The following is a 22,163-nucleotide window of genomic DNA, read 5'->3' on the forward strand; positions in this document are numbered from 1 at the left end:
CTTTCAAGGGGGCAGGAAAAACATTAAAGTCTGAATAAATACTTTGAGAGAAAAACCTTGTAGATACATCAAGATGTAAGAGATGCACTTTATTGTCTTACCCATAGTCCAAAACACATTTAATAATGGTGATTTCGAATTACATGGCATTAAAAAGAATAAATTTTGCCACTACATTCTCAACACTTTGTTCATTTTTGGTGAGTGAAAAAGCAGAACATACTTTTCTGTGTTAGATGATTTTTTTGTATGGAAAAATGTCAGATCAGAAAATTTATCTGAAATCTTGCGTTAAAAATGGAATTATATGAAGTGAACCATTAAAGGCCAAAGGTCTTTTTTAACATTCAACAAAAATGGTACAAACGCCTTCAGGAAGGTTGGGAAAACATTGAAGATGTCTTCTTGGCCAATCTTGAACCCAACATTTTAAAGAATAAGCAAATATCTTAAATTCTAATAACAGACCTAATCCACTATTGTTAATTCATACTTTAAACATTCCATGATATCAAAATGCATTAATTTATAAAATATAAATTTTTAAACTTTTGGAAGCAAATTTTATAATAAATTCTGTAAGTGAAAAATGTAAATGTAAATTCTTGAAAGTGAGTTTATAGAATATATATTTAAATTTTTTACAATACATAAATTTGATTAATGAAAATGAATCTAATTTTAAAAACGAATAAAAACAACTCACAAAGTTATTATATAAATTTTTATATCACAATAAAAAAATAAACTTTTAATGATGTAGAAATCTGTACCAAAAATGAAACGTGAACATTTAAATCATGCGTAAATAATTCATAATTAAATTTCTTTCATATTTATTTATTTATTAATTCCAAAAACCTGGAGATGAAAAAATATTAAGATAATAAATGAATGGAAAAATAATATCCTAGGACTGAAATTTCTACTAAAACCAATCATGTTAGTAATAATTTTAATATGTATAATGAAGTATCATAATGACTTTTTGTCAATCTAAAAACCACACTTGTAGACAAAATGGCTGAGTACAAGAAAAAAACAATAATATACTATGCTGAGTTAATAAATTTGGCTATGTTAAGAACAAATTCAAAACAAATCTCATGAAAATATATTAGTAAACCTCACAGGAATAATTTAACTGTTAATAACAAGCATGCACTGGAATCATGCACTATGGGAAAACTGAGTAATAAAATTATATCTCAGGTAAATTGATTTTTTCCAGCAGCCGTAGTTTTAGCTATTTTATTAAAAAAATTATGAATCTCCCTAAATACATTTCATTCACATAAAAGGTATTAAATACAAATAATACATGTTACTGCCAATTTATGACTACACCAACCAATAACAAAAAAAAAAAAAATGCTCCTTTGCGGTACTGCAACATGAAAGTGGCCTTAATCATCAAAGGGTTAAGAGTACAAAAAAAAAAATAATACTAAATCTATATTACTGAATGAATTATATTACTTGATTATTATTATTATTAAAAAAAGAATTGATTAATTTATCTTCTATATTACTCAATCTAATAATATAATGACGAACAACAAAAGTGCAATAATCATTCAGATCCGATAGATTCTTTGCCTTTTAAAAATATTGGTGATTATAATATCAAATATGGCAGTATACCATCTGTATAAAGCAGCACCGGATTTTTAAGACAATGCAAAATATTAATTATCATTAACTGCAAGTGGAAAAATTCATATACAATATATCTGTAAACTTTCAGCAAACAAAAAATTCAATAAATAAATAAATAAAAACAGTCAATAAACAGATCTTATTCATTCTGATGGTGTTAAATCTTTTTCTTCTTCACCTTCAGACAGCAACTGAATTAAAAGTTCATGGAGTTCATTGAACGCTTTCCGATACCCAGAATCTGAAAGATGTAAGTAGTCGGGCAAATCCAAATGACTAATAGTTCCATCTGGCTGAACCAATCCTTTATCAGCAGCTACAACCTCGACTCGAGGCCAACCTTGAACCTTGGTTCTTACTATTTTATTAACAGTTTTGTTGCGTTCCCTTAAATCATTTGGATGTTGGCCTCTTGGTAAAAGATCCTGAAATAAGATTTTTACGTCTGAACAACACATCCATTATTTCACAAATTTCATTATACGTGGGTTACTTTTTTCAAGGTCTGATCAGTCGTGAAATAAAAACCCACGCAAAACTCAGATGAACCTTTGCGCATATGTGTTGCGCAGCATCTCTAGTATGGCCTTCAATCACACTGCATCACTTTGTTTAGTTCTGAACACGCAGCTAGCACATAAACATGTCTACAACAATAGCACCTCCCGTCAAGTGTGGTAATTCGATTTCTTCGGGCTGAGGGGTGTAATGCACCTGAAATTCATCAACGAATAAGTACGGTGTACGGTGAAACTTCAATGAGTGACAGCAAAGTGCGACAATGGTGCAGGAACTTTAAAGCAGGACGTGCAGATTTTCATGATGCAGGCGGTCAGGGAAGGAAGTGAGTGTCAACCGATGATCTTGTTGAGCGAGTGGATGAGGCAATTTGAGAAAATTGTCGGTTCACAATTTCTGTATTGAGTGATTCGTTTCCTGAAATTTCAAAGTTAGCTCTTTACACCGTTGTGAGTGAGAGACTTCTGTACCGCAAACTGTGTGCGAGATGGGTTTCCAAGATGCTGTCCGACCAACACAAAACAATGAGAATGGACGCCTCCCTAACGTTTAGCGCCTCCCAGCGCTACCACAATGAAGGAGAAGATTTTTTGAACAAATTTGTCACAAGTCAAATGGGGACAAGTCATGGATCCATTTCGAAACTGAAGAAACAAAAGAACAATCCAAACAGTGGATGCATTCTCGTTCTCCCAGTAAACCAAAGAAGTTCAAGCGAACCTTCTCCAACAGAAAGTGTATGGCTACTGTGTTCTGGGACCCAAATGGAGTTCTCTTGGTGGAATTCATGGAACGTGGCACGACCATCACTGCATGACTCTTCAATGTCTACAAAGAGCAATTCAGAATAAGCGGATAGGAATGTTGTCATCAGGCATTGTCTTTCTCCATGACAATGCTCGGCCGCACACTGCAGCTGTATCAAAGAAGCTACTGCAGCGTTTTCATTGGGAAGTGTTTGATCACCCACCATACAGCCTGGACTCGGCTCGATCTGATTTTCACCTCTTTGCTCACATGATACGCTGGCTAGGAGGACAACATTTTGGCACAGACATCGAGCAGCAGACCAGCGTAGAAACATGGCTGAAAACACAGGCAGCTCTGTTCTATGACCAGGGTATTGGAAAGTTGGTACCACGCTACGACGAATGTCTAAATCGGAGTGGCAACTATGTAGAGAAATAACGTAACTATGTAAGTACTTGTTACAAATAAAAAATTGTTTATTTTCACTATAGTTTTAATTGCATGACCGATCGGACCTTGAAAAAAAAATAACCCTCGTATTTAAAGAAGATAAAACATATTCATTTTCAAGCCTTTTATCCACTATCCTCGCACTATCAAATTTTAATTTTTTTGATATAAAATTTATTTTATATTTCTTGAAATAAATGGTATACAGAAAGAGGCCTGAAATGTGGGAAAACAAAAATTGGATGTCTCATCATGACAAGTAACCAGCTCATGCATAATTTCTTATCTCGCATTACCTACAAAATAATTCTGTATTTGCCTCACTCATCCTACTCTCCCGACTTGGTTCCAGAAAACTAAATGTAACCCTGAAGGACATTGTTTTCAAATCAATAGATTGAGAAAAATACAACACAACAAAAACACCAAAAAACACATTGCAGTTAACATTCTAAACATGGAAGAAATGTTAGGATCAATGTATTGCCAGCGACAGGACTACACTGACAGGAATGAGCCTATATAAAGTTATAAATACATTAATAAAGTTTAATTACATTAGTTAATCTTTTTTGTGAGAATACCAAATATGTATTTATTCACTTAACATTTCTAGATCTAATATTTTTTCCATTAGTTAAACATTATTATAACAGATCATGAATTACAATCAATATTGTTTATAACAAGCCAAGGTTAAGACTTTTACTTGTATTATCTGAAAGGTTTGTTATATCCAATTTCTGAACACAAGTTAATCATAACAAATAATAACTTGGAACTAACCTACGACAATACCTAATACAATAAAGTGTATTATTTGCTGTGTTTTACTCAGTTGAAAACATTTCAACGTCAATAAAAAGGAATTAAATTTCAGGCCTATTTTTATTTACATTATTTCTAGAATGAATACTTAAAGAAATAAATTAAAATAATACTTTATGTACTTTACGTCTGATTTTTATTATGTAAACAAGCTGACTGATTATTTACTTAATGTGAAAATAAGTGGTAAATTACACAACTACATTGGAAAAAAAAAATTGCACAAATATTAATACAAAATACCTATTGTCATTTCAGAAATCTGAAGTATGGCTAAGGATGTCACTACCACAACACTATTAGACACTAGCACTGCAATTAATAGCTAGCTATTGTAGATACTGATATCGGTTTCTATAACATAAATTCACAATACGTTTATCATTGTTTGTTAACATTATACTCCATGTATGAACAAGAAGATAGGGAGGAGAGTGAAGTATTTCAAGACGCATAGCGATAGAATCATTGTAATAGGGATAAAATCAAAACCTAAACCGACAACGATTGTTAACGTCTATATGCCTACAAGCGCCCATGATGATGATGAGGTAGAGTGTGTATACGAAGAGATTGATGAAGCAATTAAACACATAAAAGGAGATGAAAATTTAATAATAGTTGGAGATTGGAATGCAAGCATTGGAAAAGGCAAGGAAGGAAATATAGTGGGTGAATACGGGCTGGGCAAAAGGAATGAAAGAGGGGACCGACTTACAGAGTTTTGCACGAAGTATAATTTAGTAATTGCCAACACCCAATTTAAAAATCATAATAGAAGAATATACACTTGGAAAAAGCCAGGCGATACTGCAAGGTATCAGATAGATTATATCATGGTTAAGCAAAGATTTAGAAATCAACTCGTCGACTGCAAAACTTACCCAGGAGCAGACATTGATAGTGACCATAATTTGGTGATAATGAAATGTAGATTGGGGTTTAAAAACTAGAAGAAAAGGTGTCAGATGAATCAGTGGAATTTGGAGAAGCTTGAGGAAGAGGAGGTAAAGAAGATTTTTGAGGAGGACATCGCAAGAGGTCTGAGTAAAAAAGATAAGGTAGAAAATGTAGAAGAAGAATGGGAGAATGTTAAAAAGGAAATTCTTAAATCAACAGAGGCAAACTTAGGCGGAATAAAGAGAACTGGTAGAAAACCTTGGGTTTCAGACGATATATTGCAGCTGATGGATGAACGTAGAAAATATAAGAATGCTAGTGCTGAAGAAAGTAAAAGGAACTATCAACTATTAAGAAATACTACAAACAGGAAGTGCAAACTAGCAAAAGAAGAGTGGATTAAAGAAGTGTCTTAGAAGTGGAAAGAAAAATGAACATTGGTAAAACAGACAGATCATACAGAAAAGTTGAGGAAAGGTTTGGCGTACATAAATTAAAATCTAATAATGTGTTAAATAAAGATGGTACACCGATTTATAATATGAAAGGTAAATTCAATAGGAGGGTGGAATAAATTGCAGAGTTATATGGAGGAAATGAATTAGAAAATGGTGTTATAGAGGAAGAAGAGGCAGTCAAAGAAGATGAAAGAGGAGAAACAATACTGAGATCTGAATTTAATCAAGCATTAAAAGATTTGAATAGCAGAAAGGCTCCTGGAATAGACAAAATACCTGTAGAATTAATGTGTAGTGCAGGTGAGGAAGCAGTTGATAAATTATAAAAACTGGTGTGTAATATTTACGAAAAAGAGGAAGTTCCATCAGACTTCAAAAGGAGTGTTATAGTCATGATACCAAAGAAAGCAGGAACAGATAAATGTGAAGTATACAGAACAATTAGCTTAACTAGTCATGCATCAAAAATCTTAACTAGAATTCTGTACAGAATTGAAAGGAGAGTGGAAGAAGTGTTAGGAGAAGACCAGTTTGGTTTCAGGAAAAGTATAGGGACAAGGGAAGCAATTTTAGGGCTCAGATTAATAGTAGAAGGAAGATTAAAGATAAACAAACCGACATACTTGGCATTTATAGACCTAGAAAAGGCATTCGATAATGTAGACTGGAATAAAGTGTTCAGCATTTTAAAAAACTTGGGTTCAAGTACATTGCTATAAGGATGATTGCTAACCTTTACAGGCACCAAAAATCAACATTAATAATTGAAGAACATAAGAAAGAAGCTGTAATAAAGAAGGGAGTCCAACAACTATGTTCCCTATCCCTGCTAATTTTTAATCTTTACATAGAACTAGCAGTTAATTATGTTAAAGAACAATTTAGATTTTGAGTATCAGTACAAGGTGAAAATATGAAGATGCTACAATTTGTTGATGATAAAGTAATTCTAGCCGAGAGTAAAAAGGATTTAGAAGAAACAATGAACGGCATAGATGGAAGTCCTACGCAAGAACTATCGCATGAAAATAAACAAGAACAAAACAAAAGTAATGAAGTGTAGTAGAAATAACAAAGATGGACCACTGAATGTGAAAATAGGAGGAAAAAAGATTATGGAGGTAGAAGAATTTTGTTATTTGGGAGGTAGAATTACTAAAGATGGACGAAGCAGGAGCGATATAAAATGCCGAATAGCACACAAGCTAAACGAGTCTTCAGTAAGAAATATAATTTGTTTACATCAAAAATTAATTTAAATGTCAGGAAAAGGTTTTTGAAAGTGTATGTTTGGAGTGTCGCTTTATATGGAAGTGAAACTTGGACAATCGGAGTATCTGAGAAGAAAAGATTAGAAGCTTTTGAAATGTGGTGCTATAGGAGAATGTTAAAAATCAGATGGGTGGATAAAGTGACAAATGAAGAGGTATTGCAGCAAATAGATGAAGAAAGAAGCATTTGGAAAAAATATAGTTAAAAGAAGAGACAGACTTATGGCCACATACTAAGGCATCCTGGAATAGTCGCTTTAATATTGGAAGGACAGGTAGAAGGGAAAAATTGTGTAGGCAAATCCATATTGAAACAGATAATTGCCTTTTCCATTCTGTTTGATTATAATTATAAATGAAGTGCAGAATATATAATTTTTTTTCTGTAACCCATAGACAATGTAAGCTCAGTATCTTGGGATTTCAACTTGAAACTGGAGGTTACCATTGTAACATGGAGTATTTTTTTTTTTTTTGTCTTCAGTCATTTGACTGGTTTGATGCAGCCCTCCAAGATTCCCTATCTAGTGCTAGTCGTTTCATTTCAGTATACCCTCTACATCCTACATCCCTAACAATTTGTTTTACATATTCCAAACGTAGCCTGCCTACACAATTTTTCCCTTCTACCTGTCCTTCCAATATTAAAGCGACTATTCCAGGATGCCTTAGTATGTGGCCATAAGGATGTAGGATGTAGAGGGTATACTGAAATGAAACGACTAGCACTAGATAGGGAATCTTGGAGGGCTGCATCAAACCAGTCAAATGACTGAAGACAAAAAAAAAAAAAATACTCCATGTTACAATGGTAACCTCCAGTTTCAAGTTGAAATCCCAAGATACTGAGCTTACATTGTCTATGGGTTACAGAAAAAAAATTATATATTCTGCACTTCATTTATAATTATAATCAAACAGAATGGAAAAGGCAATTATCTGTTTCAATATGGATTTAAATGAAATTTAATGTCTTAATATTTAATACAAAATAATTATATACCAAAACATCAATAAATCATTTAATGCACTATTAAATTAATAGTTACATTATATTAATCAGTTACAATAAATATTTTAGAAAAATATATTCAATTTCAGACTTGACTATTTCATTTTACTAGCCCCAATTCCTAACATTTCCTTCCTTCCTATCCTAAAATCTTTATGGTTATTATTTGTCTTCATTAAAGCAGAAATATATTTTAGAAAACCACTTAACTGTCATCCTTCTTCATTATTTAAAACAAAGTACAGCAAAGGCATACATTTATATGAATTGGTTTTACAAGTCAAGAAGGTAAACTTCATATTTGTGGAGAATCACAGCATTGTTGTATTGTTTGGCTATAGACAGAGATGGAGATATAAACAACAGTACAGTCTGGGCTTAGTCCTACAGAAAAAAGTGACATGCTTGTCTATTCATTCTTAACAAGAAATGTTGTCCAATTAAATTAGGTTACGATATTTTTTGGAAACTTAATTTCTTTCTGATTATGGTAATAACACAATTGAAAATATTAATTTACATTATTGTATTCATAAATGAAATAAATTTACCTGCAATTAATTATAATAATTTTTTTAAGTAAATGTTTTTACTAAAATGGTACTATAGTTCACAGCATAATATTCAAATCTGATAGTAATAATTTGGGTATACAGGCCTACAGAATCACAAGTAGTTAGATATAGCTGCCGAATAAAAAATAAAATAATATTTTTATATTAATTTATTAAATAAATGAATTATCAATATCACCTTAATACAGTCCTTAACCAGTTTTGTCTGCAGTTGCTATAGAACTATCTTCTGTGATAGGCCAACAACTCTCAATTTATGAGCTTGACACAGTTTTAGTTTCACTCTCACCAGAATTAATTTCAAATTCGTCTACTATCTGATTTCTCATCATTATTCATCCCTACACACAACAGATCTGAAAAGTTCCCGAAATAAATTTCTGTAGTCGACACAAGTAGTGCCATCTCTCAGACAACCAAGGAACTATGTAATACAATGTCTGACGAGTATGTGTATAAAATTTCATCATATTTCATCACTCCAATCTAGAGTTATATTCGGCCGTATACGCTGTGTTCACGTGACCCTGTACAAGCTCACGACATGGAACAGAGAAGCAAGATAAAATTTTGTGTTCGACTTCAAAAATTATTTGCTGAAACTTATTCAATGATACAGCAACCATTCAGTGATGAAGCTGCACTACAACATACACGTGGTGGAAGCGGTTTAAAGAAAATAGAGAGTCGTTGGATGACGATGAACAAAGCAGGAGGCCGTCAACAGCTGTTCACGATGAAAATGTTACAAAAGTGTGCGTACTCCTACTTGCACAATCTCATCTTACCCTTCAGGACATATCAGAAGAGCTAAACATTGGTAAAGATGCACTACATACAATTCCAACAGAAAAGTGAACTGCCAAAAGGTGTGCACTCGGTCTGTTCCACACTTCTTAATCAAAGAAGCAAAAACAGGTGCGTCTTTCTTGAAACTGCCGATAATGACCCAAATTTTTTGCAAAAAATTGTAATTGGGGATGAAAAATGGTGCATCATGTATTATCCAAAAAAGAAAAATTAATCCGCTGCTTGGTTGAGTCCTGGAGCACAAAGGGAAAATCAGGCAGCAAAAATCAAGAGTGAAAATGATATTGATTGCATTCTTCAACCCAAAGAGCATGATTCATCATTAATTTTCCCCAACTGGTCAAGCAGTGAATTCTAAATTCTATTTGGAAGTAATAAAACGTTTCATGCGTCGCATTCATCAAATCCAGCACAAGTACCAGGATCCTGGCAGTTGGACTATCTTGCATGACAACACCCGGCACACATGGTAACAGTTTTAACACATAATTATGCCGCAAATCAAATCACCATCTTATAATTCACCCAACTTGGCTCCAGCAGACTATTTTCTGTTTCAGAAATTTAAGTTGAAGATGAAAGGCCGCTTTTTCGATAAAATTCTGGCCATCCAAATGGCTTGCACCAAGCAGTTGAAGGCGATCCCACAAAGTGATTTCTTCAGAGCATTTGACAGGCAGTAAAAGTACTACAACAAGTTTATAACAAGAGAAGGGTTCTATGTAGAGGACAGATGTGAGTAAATTTGTTTAGCTTTAAATCTATATTTTTATTTAATTTAGTTCGGGAAATTTTCAGACATACTGTGTATTTACAAGGCTTTCAACTTCAATTTCTAATTTTCAATTCTGATTAAATATTTAAATTTCAATTAATTATTATTATATAAATGTTTAATTATTTTTCAATTTCTAATTTATCATGCTTTCAATGGCATCTTTTTTAAGGCATCTGTTTTCCAAGAAGAATCCATTACCTCCTGAACTTTTCCAGTCTCTGCAGTAATTTATGAAATTGCATCTAATGTAATGGCTCTCAGTTCTGTTAATGACATGTGGGACATACTACGATCAATTTTTTTTTTAACTACAAGAGTAAGTCAATTATCTGCAATTTAGTTATATTTTTGTTTATGTTGGTAGTACTGTTGTGTTGCATAGATGACGCATGCGTGGTTTAATTGTTGTTATGTCTATGCAGGTTTGATGCTGCAGGGTTAGTTCCATTATCGCTGCCCTGCCATTAACCATGGCTGCTACGCTTTCTGTTAGCACCAAAGAAGAGCAACATTCAGTGATCCATTTTTTTTTGGTCAAAAGGTGTATCAAGGGCTGAAATTCATCGAAGACTTTTGGTACAGTATGGGAACAGTGTGTTGCCACAACGGAGTGTCTGCGAATGGATTGAAAAATTAAAAAAAGGTTGCGCAAGTGCTACGCACGACGCAGGAGCCAGACGACCATTCATCACCACAAATGAGGAAAACATTGAGTGTGCATTTAACATGGTTTTCTTAGACAGACAAGTAACTCTATTGATGAAGTGGCACATCATCTGCAAATTAGTCATGGTTCTGCCTACAAAATCATCCACAACAGACTTTGGTTTCATAAAAGTCTGTGCAAGATGGGTCCCAAAACAACTCACACAGTTGCATAAACCAATGCGCTTGGACACCTACCAAAAACATTTGGATCGCTATGGTAACAAATGGAACATCTTCTTAGACAGACTCTTCACTGGTGACGAAACATGGATCCATCATTACGAGCCGGAGAGTAAACGGCACAGTATGTAATGGAAACATCCAAATTTTCCCTGCAAAAAAAGTTCAAGACCCAACCGTCCGCAGGAAAACTGATGCTTATAGTTTTTTGGGACTCACAAGGACCAGTACTAGAAATTATGAAGAAAGAGGACACGACAATAAACAATGCACGTTACAATGAGATGCTTACTACCAAGATGAAGCCTGCAATTTGAAGCATAACACCGAGGACTGTCGAAAGGTGTTGTGTTGTTGCACGACAATGCCTGTCCACATACTGCTGCCCACACTGCTGAAACGCTCCAGAAACTCAACTGTGAATTACTGGTTCATCCTCCGTATAGTCCTGATCTTGCCCCTTCTAACTACCACTTGTTTGGTTCACTCAAAGAGGCATTAAGGGGCCGTCGATTTATCTCGGACAAAAAAGTGAAAGAAGTAGTGCACTCCTGGCTCGCAGCTCAACCGAAAACCTTCTTTTATGAGGGCATCAGGAAGCTTGTGCAACAACGGACCAAGTGCATTGAAATGCAAGGGAACTATATTGAAAAATGATGTACAAGTAAGTTTCCTACCAATAAAATTTATAACTACATTGCGGATAATAATTGATTTACCCTCGTAGATTCCAAATAAATTCAATTGGGTTAAAATCTAGGTGGTAAGGTGACAATTTAAGCACTGTAATTCCTTAGTTATTTACTACATTGTCTATGTCCCGGGCGGTGTAGTTTGACAATTTCTAAAAGTTCTTTTTTGTCAGACTGGGTCCTAGTTAATTTAATTATTTTGAAGCCATTCTTGAATATCTTTTTTCAAAGAATTGGATGATGGTGACTAAAATAGAATTTGTTAGTAGTCCTGGAATCACTTGTTTTTTAATGTACTTCAAAAAATTTTCACTGTTCATCTCTTTATGATAATCTTCTGTTTTACTCTTTGAATCATACATTCAAAAAACAACAACTATCAATCCCATGTTCCCACCTGCATAAACCAAAATTAAACAATCACCAGGACTACTATTAACAATAACACCTGGTACATCATCACTTTGCCAGCACTTTTTTTACCATATACTGTGTGTGTACCCAAGTTTCATCTAAGTATGCAACCAGTCTATTTTGCTCAGAAGTTGTATTTTTTCTCAAATACCTAAGAAAAATGCACATTTCATTTTTACATCATCTCATTCACACAAACTCAGTCTACTGGTTTTACATTTCCTGAATTGAAAACCCATAGATTTTATAATTTTCCTTAGTAGCAGTAAATTTCAGTTCACTCATCAGTTTATTCAGTCAAAACTTTCCTACATCTATGCCTCGTGAAAATATGGAACGAAGAAAAACTTCCAGAACACTGGACCACAGCCCTCATTCATCCATTACATAAAAAAGGGGATAAAACTAATCCGGAAAACTACAGAGGCATATCTCTCCTGGATTGCACATACAAACTCCTGTCGAGAATCATATACAACCGATGCAAAGACCAACTTGAACTGGAACTTGAGGAATACCAAGGGGGATTTAGGCCATGGAGAGGTTGCCCGGAGCAAATAATATCCCTAAAACTTATGATGGACTTATATAAAAGACGGAAAAAACAACTAATAATCACCTTCGTCGACTTTAAAAGGGCCTATGATTGAATACACCGACCATCCATGCTGAATATTCTGAGAAACCTGGGCCTTCACCCTAAACTCGTAAACATGATAAAATTAACTTTAACCAATACCCAGTCCAGAGTGAAATTCAGAGGTGAACTCTCTCAACCCTTCTACATAAAAACTGGATTGAGGCAAGGAGACGGCCTCTCACCACTCCTTTTTAACTGCGCCCTCAAATTTGTCATGAGAAAATGGTATGAAATAAATCCCAAAAATATAAAAATGGGTACTAAGAAAAACTCCATCACACTAAATTGCCTAGGATTTGCAGATGACCTCGCTCTTTTACCAAATAATATTCAAGAAGCTAAAACACAAATCATGAGCCTTCAAAACCTAGCACAAAAGATAGGGCTTCATATCTCTTTCGAAAAAACTGAACTAATGGCCATAGATCCTCTGGTAATAGAGCACATTACGGTAAACAATCAGAAAATTAAAATAGTAAAACAATTTAAATATCTAGGGGAAATAATAACTTATAATTAAAATGAAAAAGTGACATGGCAAAACAGGACAAATAAAATGATTAAATCCCAAAAATTAACTTGGTCAACATATAACAAAAAATGCCTTTCTGCTAAAACAAAACTTAAACATTATAAAACTGTAGTACAGCCAGAAGTCACCTACAGAAGCGAGACCCTTTTCAAAATCACTCAGAAAAACCGAATTGAAAAAATTCTGAAAATAGAGAGGAGAATTGTCAGAACGTGTATCAATAAAAAACACCAAAAAGAAGGCCAAGGTGGATTGTGCCAAATGTGTATCGAGGTGGTGTATCGAGAAATAGAGCCTATTACTGATACTATGCGGAAAAAAAGAATCTCTTTCTTTGGTCATCTCATAAGGACACCGGAAACAAGACTGTCAAGAAATATCATTGAAAAGCTCTGGTTCCAAAAGCTAGAAGTAGGATGGATCAAAGAAATTAGAGAAGATATGAAAGAATTGGGAATTTCCCTGACTGACCTAGGGAATAAAACTGGAAAAATTACAAAGCTAAAAGACAAAAGCATTAGATTTAAACAAAAGACAGACAAACGACAAAATACAATGAAGAGGGTGTTTTTGGATGAAGAAAAGAAAGCAAGATCTGAATGGTTGAAGAAATACTGGGCAGCTTGGAAGAGTAAAATAACACGCTTTTCTCAGAAAAGATCCAACTAAAATTGACTTAAGTGGTCCCATGTTGGCCGTAAAAGCATAATAATAATAATAATAATAATAATAATTTTAAATGTCTAGGAAATTCTCTTCTAATAACATACCTGTTGAAATCATTTATTTCAAATTTATTATGAGGAGTATATTTCTTTTGTTTCTGTGGTGTTTGAATTTGAGAACTACTAGCATCTGCTTCATATCAGATTTTCTTGATGTCAATAATTAATTAAAGTCATAATTAAGTAATTACTAAAAATGAAGCCTAATTAATATAATGCCTAATATAATGTAGTGACACTGTCATGAAATGCATCTGTGTCCATAAACGCAGACAATGTTTAAAGCAGCAATCTAATTTCACAGCAGGAGTTGTAACTACTTTCCTAGTACCACTGGTACAAGACTGAACACATTAACAATTTGTAAACTCTCTGAATGAGAGAACCTAGCCTTGTTGACTAGCACTTTGTGACGTATTAAAAAAAACATAAAAATATCAACAATTCTAGAAGGACCAATCTGTACCTTTTGGATCTACCAACAAAATAAAATAAAAAATTACTATATGTAGCAGTATACAGTCAAAATTCAAATTTCTTATAGATAAAAATTAATAACATGAACTAATATAATTAATACTTACAACTACAACAACATAACAATCTGGAAGAAGTCCTCGGATTGTTTTAACTATTTCAATAATTCCTTCGGCTACATGTTCAGTAGACTCTTTTACGTTATTTGTTCCAACTAGAACAACAACAACCTGTAATACAAATAGTGGTAAAACAGTGTTATGTCATCATTACACATTAATAAAATATATCTATACATAAAAGTTACATACTTACAAGAAGAAAAAAAAATGAAATTAAATAATCTATTGAGGCTAAATCAATTACTAGTGATTACTCCTTATCTTTCTACGAATGGTGGATAACAGAAATAATAAAGGATCTCACAGCAGACCCTTTACCTAATTTATTTGGGAAGAAAAATATCATTCCATATAATCTGGTCACCACTCTTCTCCATAACATTAACAGCCTATCCCATAAATAATAATTATCCCTCAGTTTAAAAATATAAAACTATTTTAGCATAATGATTTTAGGTACTTACATATAGTATGAACTTCCAACTGCACCAAAAAAGTTTTTGTTTTTCTGTTAAAATAACATTTCTAATTCACACAGGAGTGAAAATTTTGATATTTTATGAACTTTCAACCTTAAAAAGTAGCATACAGCATAATTTAAAAAAGAATGATGCTACGCAAAGTTTAAAATATCTAATATCTAAATCCTTAAACATTTTATGAAGTAATAAAACATTTTCATAAGCATTCCTAAAACTTTTTATTATGTTTTCACACAGAATATGCCACACAATATTATAAATAATATTTTACCTTAAATGAATAACTAAAAAATGCTTATAAACTGTTCATAAAAAATTGACTATCTACAACTAGATGGCCATTTTGTCTGTTAAATAATCATCAGTAAATACTGATAAATAGGTACAATAAATAAATAAATAAATATATATATGTATATATATTAACAATAGTTAAGATGTTAATAAAATAATAATATTCACTGATAAAGTATTACAAAGAATATCGAAAGTTAAATTAAAAACATCCAATCCACTTAAAACTTCCAATTCAGATTACCAACTACAACCTAATACTTTTAAATATAAGATAAAACCTCTATTTAACAAATTCTTTTCCAAAATTGTTGATTTTGTTATATAGAGGTTTACTGTAATAGTAAATTCACGATTTCAGATGTAATTTTTACATCTAAAAGTATAAAAATATGATATGGTGTCAAAATGCTGAAAGATTGAGAGTGTTTATTTCTATGTGTGCTCAGAATGGTGTAAATTTAAGAAAACTGAATAGTTCTCAATGTACACTCTTCTTTTGAGTATTGTGAGGAGTATACACACACAGTGAAGACCTGTTTTGTATGGATTTCCAGGTATGCCATTCCTAATTTAAAATGTAAGAGCATTAATCAAGAAATATAGGGCTATGAGCAAGTGGTAAGTGGTGAGCAGTGCTCTGAGAAGAATTTTGCTGAAAAGAAAAACTGCAAGACATATCAGCTGCTATGTAAAATAGTCCTAACAAGTCCACACAAAAGTTGGTCCAACAGAAAAACATCGGTGTCGCAACTGTAAATAAAGAAGTCAATAAGAAACTCAGTCTCATCCCATATAAAGCAAATTCATTACTCTGAATGGTTTCAACAGTTTCTAGTGGGAAATTCTGATTATATTTTTGACTATGTTTTCTGCACCGAACAGGCACAGTTCCATTTATCAGGATATACGCATCATGCACAAAACTCACATTTATGGTCTGCCAAAAACCCACATACCATACATGAAATTCCTCAACATAACCAGAAGATTAGAGTGTGGATTTCCATATTCAAGAAAAGAATAGTCAGCCCAATATTCTTCGCAGAAACAACAAATTCACCTTGTTATTGTGAAATCATTCACTGGTACAAGAGAGAGCTAACTGAAAATGAAATTAATAATGCTTGGTTTCAACGAGACAGCACCACGACCAGGCATAAAGATAGGGTCAAACATGCACTAGCGATGAACCACACAGTGGACATCCTTCTTAGGCGAGTACACCAGAAATGATAGATGGTTTCATGATGACAAAACTATCTTGGCAGACTGATGAATGACAATGAACACGTTAACAGAGTCTACAGGCATGTTAAAAGAGAACACATGCACAATATTTTGCATGAACAAATTTTGCACAAGATGTGAACAGCGTTTGCTCACGCCCAACCAAAAAAAAAAACATTTCAAGTGACTGAGCTCTTTTGGCGCAACCCAAAAGAATTTTTACGATGAATTGTGACGGTTGATGAGATTGGCTACCAGTGACTTATCACTAGTTTCTAACCTAAAAAAATTGCTTGGAAGGAAGACATTCTTGACCAGTAATGAAGTTACTGCCATCTTACATGTTTATTTTAAGAAAATGGATAAATCAACATACTGAACTGGTATAAGCGCTCTAGTGGAACATTGGGCTAAGTCTATAAACCTTAATGGTGACTATGTTGAAAAATAAATCAAAATGTACCCAGAAAAATGTTGTTTTCTTATACACGACTAAACTTTTCACCCCACCCTTGTATATATAATGCAATTAATCCAAACACAGATGTTATTTAATAAAAATTAAGTTCATTTTGAAAAAAATCATACCTGTACAATTGGAATTGTAATTAATATGTCCTCCTTTATTCTTAATCACTTCACATACATAATTTAACACAGATTCGACAAGTGTATAACATATTTTTTTTTTACTTCATCATGAAACCATACTGATATTACTGCTTTAAAGAGATCAATTTCTGTGATACAATTCATTTTTGAGTCGTTTTTAGACTATTGCTCAAAGATTTTCAATTTGGTTTAAGTCAGAAGCTGTCTGTCCACAAGAGCACTTTAATGTTTTATTTTTCAAAAAATTTGTTTACTCTTTTTAGGCAGTGTGGCATGGCACCAAATCTTGTTGGAACACTACATTACCATGTGGAATTGTTTTTTTTTAACATTGTATCACATCTCTTTCCCACATTATCTTGAAATAATCATGTTTCAACACACCATCTACTGGAAGAAATTAACAAAGGCCTTCAAATGTGAAAAAACTCCAAAACACTTTTTCTTCTGGGGATGTTTAATTAACTGTTGTATATGAGCTGGTGATGTGTTTTCATCTGATGCTTTTTTAACCTATAGAACCCTTTGTCCCTGATCATGCAAATGTGATCTGTCAGGAAACACAAGATTTTTCCATTCTTTTTGGATCTTTGGATCTAGTTAGCACGTACTTTGGCACACTAATGCCTTTTTTTACACACTGCTCTTGTTAAACCTGCTTTTTAGCTGGCCAACACACTTTCCATCCAGCTCCAAGAAGTTGGCGTCTTAAATCAGAGAGGTTATCACTTGTAAATCGGTTCTACAAGCTGCTAATTCTTGTAGCAGATAATTTTGGATCAAGTTTACTTTTTCTCACTAAGAACTGATACTGCGTTGGGAGTAGTTCTTCATTTACAGTCACATTTACTTTTCCTTTGAGGACCAAGAAAAGTTTCTTTAAATTGTTTTAAAATAGCATTCACTGTCTCTAGTCCAACACCACACTCAGAAGTTATTTGTCAATGTATCATACTGATATGCTCAGAAACAGAAATAATTTTCAAACACTTTCTTGAAGTTATTTTTATTATTTTACATATATAGATACAAATATATTCAACTTCATTTCCATTATATGTGCTATATATTGAATCACACTCATGAAGAAATAAGAATTACTGTTAATAAATTATTAACAAATTGTTATTTAATACAATGTTCTGTATTAAATATAGTTATACTGTTATTGTATGTAAAAAGTAATAAATATGGACATATACACAGACTGCACCAAAATGTGTTACCAAAAAATAGTGAAAACTATCACATTTAGCAACAGTTACATCTTTGATGATACCATATTAATTCTAGTGATACAACCATCAAACATTTGATAGTGGTTACATCTTTGGTGATGTCACCTGAAGTAATGGAGATAAGCAAGGTATTATAAACAGGTAATCTCATACCATTCAAATGTTGAGAGTAATATGCAACCAAATTTACACAAGTACCACTATAAAGTCTGTTGTATTAATCTTAAATAAATTAAAACATTAAATATACTGAGAACAAATGAACGAACACAATCTTTTAACAATAATAGAATATTTCTTTACCTTCGGTTGTACATTATCCAATTCCCCATTATTTATTCTCCATAAAACATGTTGTGTTGAATCACCCGATATTCCAAAATTAAGACAATGTAGTGGTTCAAAAAGTTCACTCCAAACTGGTCTGTATTGCAAATGATGAATTATTGAATCTCCTATTAAAACAACTTCAGGTTCCCTTTCCTTCGTTTCCAAAATATGTCTATTATGCTGAAAAAAAGAAACAAAAGTCATACAGTTCTATTTAAAAATTAAGTAAACAGATAAATAAGCTTTAACTATAAATAACAGCCTATGCAGTTAAGATAATCATCTGTCTAATGTAGTTGACATGGTGCACTACCACAAACGCAATGTTACATTCTTAACTCTGTTGTTATTACATTGAAATAGTTTCTCTTCAAAATTAAGTTACCACACAGTTAGAAGTCCCCCCCTCACGTTATGAATGTATGATTATTTTTTTTAAATATACATCTTTCAATCAATATTTGTGACAAATATTTTTTCAATTATCATTTGTGAAACATTAAATTGCCAAGTATCAACAAAATTGTAAAAATAACGAACTATTGTAATAAAAAAAAAGTTGTAAAAATAAACTATTCAATAATTCTGCACAATATTTATAAATATTAAATATAATTAACCATTTACTAGTATTAGTGTACAAAATTTGTTATTTTTGGTAATTACACATAAAATAATAGTAACATGAATTAGACTGAAAAAAAAATTAACCAGTAATGTAATCTTAAGTGTGTGACAGTATGAACTTAAAGCATTATGTGGGGTTGTAAACAAACAGTATTAATATGCAACAATAACTTATAAACAATTACTATATGTATATACGATTCAAATTGCATCGTTAATATTTCCGATATAATGTTCTTTTCAAGTAAAATTAATAAATATAAATCAATTAAATCTTGCTTTTCTATTCTTATTGACCTGTGCAAATTAAAAAGAAAGATACATAAAAAACAAAAGCTTATACGCACTCAAATTAATTTTTTGAAGTGCTACTTAAAAAAAAACCTCAATTATAATATTTACAACAATGTGATTACACAGAAAAATAAATTAATTCGCTACTACTTAATTATTTCTAATAGTATTTCTCTCAAAACTATTTAAATGTAAATTATTATTAAAATGAATATCATATAAAAATAATTTAAAATATTGAATACCATTCAAATCATATTATGATATGATATGATAGCCTGAGACCATCATATCAGAAATTGAAGACAAATCAAATTAAAAATTTACTTTTTAGTTTAGTTTCAGTTTTTTTTTTTTTGAAAGTTATAAATAGTTGATTTATTATCTTATGAAAATTACACTTCTAAATCTTATGGGTTTGGATTTTTTATTTCAATTGAGCTATAAACCTTATTTTTGTACTGGTAGTTTCTATTAACAGGTAATCATCTGCTGATAATGAAAAATTCAATTTCTAATGAAATGACAAAACCTGCAAGCAAAAAAATCTGTAAAAAGGACTACTGTGGAAAAAGTAAAACTGAAAAAATTTATGATTCTGATAACAAAACAATAATTGTATAAAAAGATTGATAAATGGGAGAAGTAGTGAAATATACAAAATTTATTTAGATCAAGATATTTACATTAGGTTCTATGTAAATTTTGACTTTCTAGGAAATATTGGCATTTATCAGTTAATAATTTATTATCACATCAAAGAATGGGTTACTTCATGAAGCTAGTTACTTTCATAGGGGGGAATTCGGGAAAGAACTATCACAGATAAACAGTAACAGTTAACAACCAAGAAGATTCTCTAAATAATTTTACCCTAAACCTATTATAATAGTAGATAATGTCCTTTATCATAAGAAAAAATAAATTGTCATCACAGAAAACTCTGAAGTTGCTGCAAAAAGGATGGTAACCATTGTAATATATCCAGATGACAATAAGACTAAAGAAAAGAATTTTATGTTAACCACACATATACGAGTATGTGCTGAATGTAACACATGTTGCTTGGTAGGTTAAAATATAATTTTATCACATTACAACAAAGACGAAGGAATTACATAATAAAAAAATTCAAGTAAATAATTATAAGAATGTTAATATAATTACTGATAACTTTCTTATCTCAGCTAAAATATAAAATATTCAAGGAAGTATTTAATTTTATGGTTTAAAATTGCTAAATTTCTACAGAAAAAAAGTTGTCTTACTTCTTATTCGTTACTTAATTTGTTACAAATCCATTAATGCATTTCTACAATTTATCTGAGTAATTCAATCTACTCACCTGTAGGCAGGTAGACGAGCATTTCTTTTCTTTAAAAGTTTAAATTTTATACGATTATCAAAAGTATACTGTAAAAATTAGAAGGAAAAAAAACAATTTATATGGGTAAGAAGGTAGAAACACAACTAACAGTAGCAAAGCTAGTGGCAGACCAATACATTACTTAATGTACACTTTAGTACTTATCTTTTCCCCCTCAGTTGCCATGTATAATCTCACTTTTCACAAACATGGTACACACAATCCTCTATTGATATAACTAATTACCCGAAAACCTAACTTACCTAAATGAAGTGAAGATCAAAAGTGATAAAACTATTCAAAGAAATCTATTTGCAAGATTTCACATGTATTTGGAACAAATATCTATTTGTATAAATGTCAATTTATATTAAATACTTATCAAAAATTGCATTATCACTGAATGAAGCAGACCACTAAAATACAATTAAGCAAACACCAATAGCAGTAATTTCAAGTTATGGCATAGCTAAGAAAAAATTCTTAACAAATTAAACATGACACAACACTGCTGTAGACGGAAAAATCAAATAATCAACGTTAGTTCAATTACGAAATAGGTTTATGAACTATTTTAATAACTGATTAACTCTAAAAATGAAAGACATATAAACATTACTAGACTTTTTACATAAAACCAAAATTTATTTTATTCATACACAACGCACTGAATTTCTAACATGATACTCATTCAGAACAGTTCGGTTACAAATAATGTAAATTTCACTTCCAATTCTAACCTATAACACACCTGGCTCATCCATCTGTCGTCGCCGTGAGGATCTTGCGGTACACACGGTACAATACAAGGATTCATTGTTAAAAACAAAACCCCGTTTAACTAATATAAACTTAGCAATCCTAAATCAAAAAAGACAAGCTACAACTATAATCGAAAAGAACAAATTAATCACGGTACGAACAACTTTTGAGTTAACACACAATTGGCTGTACGTAGACTGTGCTGCTGCCTGTAACAGGTTTTTCTTACATCATTGTCTTCCATGTTTTAAACCGCCTTTTTTGACATCCTGAAAAATACCCGTTCAGGATACAAATTTAGAAATATTTTGTTTTTTCTTATAGTATATAAATTATGAGTATAATAGTAGTTTATACTAATATAGTATAAATATATATATATATATATAATATAAAATATAGTTATACTATATATTTATATATATATA

The 22,163-nt window shown here is 31.9% G+C and overlaps 1 protein-coding gene across 1 annotated transcript; it reads right to left on the bottom strand.

Annotated features, from left to right (window-relative positions):
• Window positions 1–722: 722 nt before the first annotated feature.
• Window positions 723–21,932, bottom strand: Paf-AHalpha (Platelet-activating factor acetylhydrolase alpha). Its single transcript, XM_075359622.1, has 4 exons — window positions 21,725–21,932; window positions 18,660–18,866; window positions 14,486–14,608; window positions 723–2,084 (listed from the first exon to the last, which is right to left on the bottom strand). Exons 1-4 carry the CDS (start codon window positions 21,788–21,790, stop codon window positions 1,803–1,805), a joined length of 678 nt encoding a protein of 225 aa, XP_075215737.1. The 5' UTR covers window positions 21,791–21,932; the 3' UTR covers window positions 723–1,802.
• Window positions 21,933–22,163: the final 231 nt, after the last annotated feature.

Source organism: Lycorma delicatula, chromosome 3 (genome assembly GCF_047948215.1).
Source record: "Lycorma delicatula isolate Av1 chromosome 3, ASM4794821v1, whole genome shotgun sequence".
Classification (NCBI taxonomy): domain Eukaryota; kingdom Metazoa; phylum Arthropoda; class Insecta; order Hemiptera; family Fulgoridae; genus Lycorma; species Lycorma delicatula.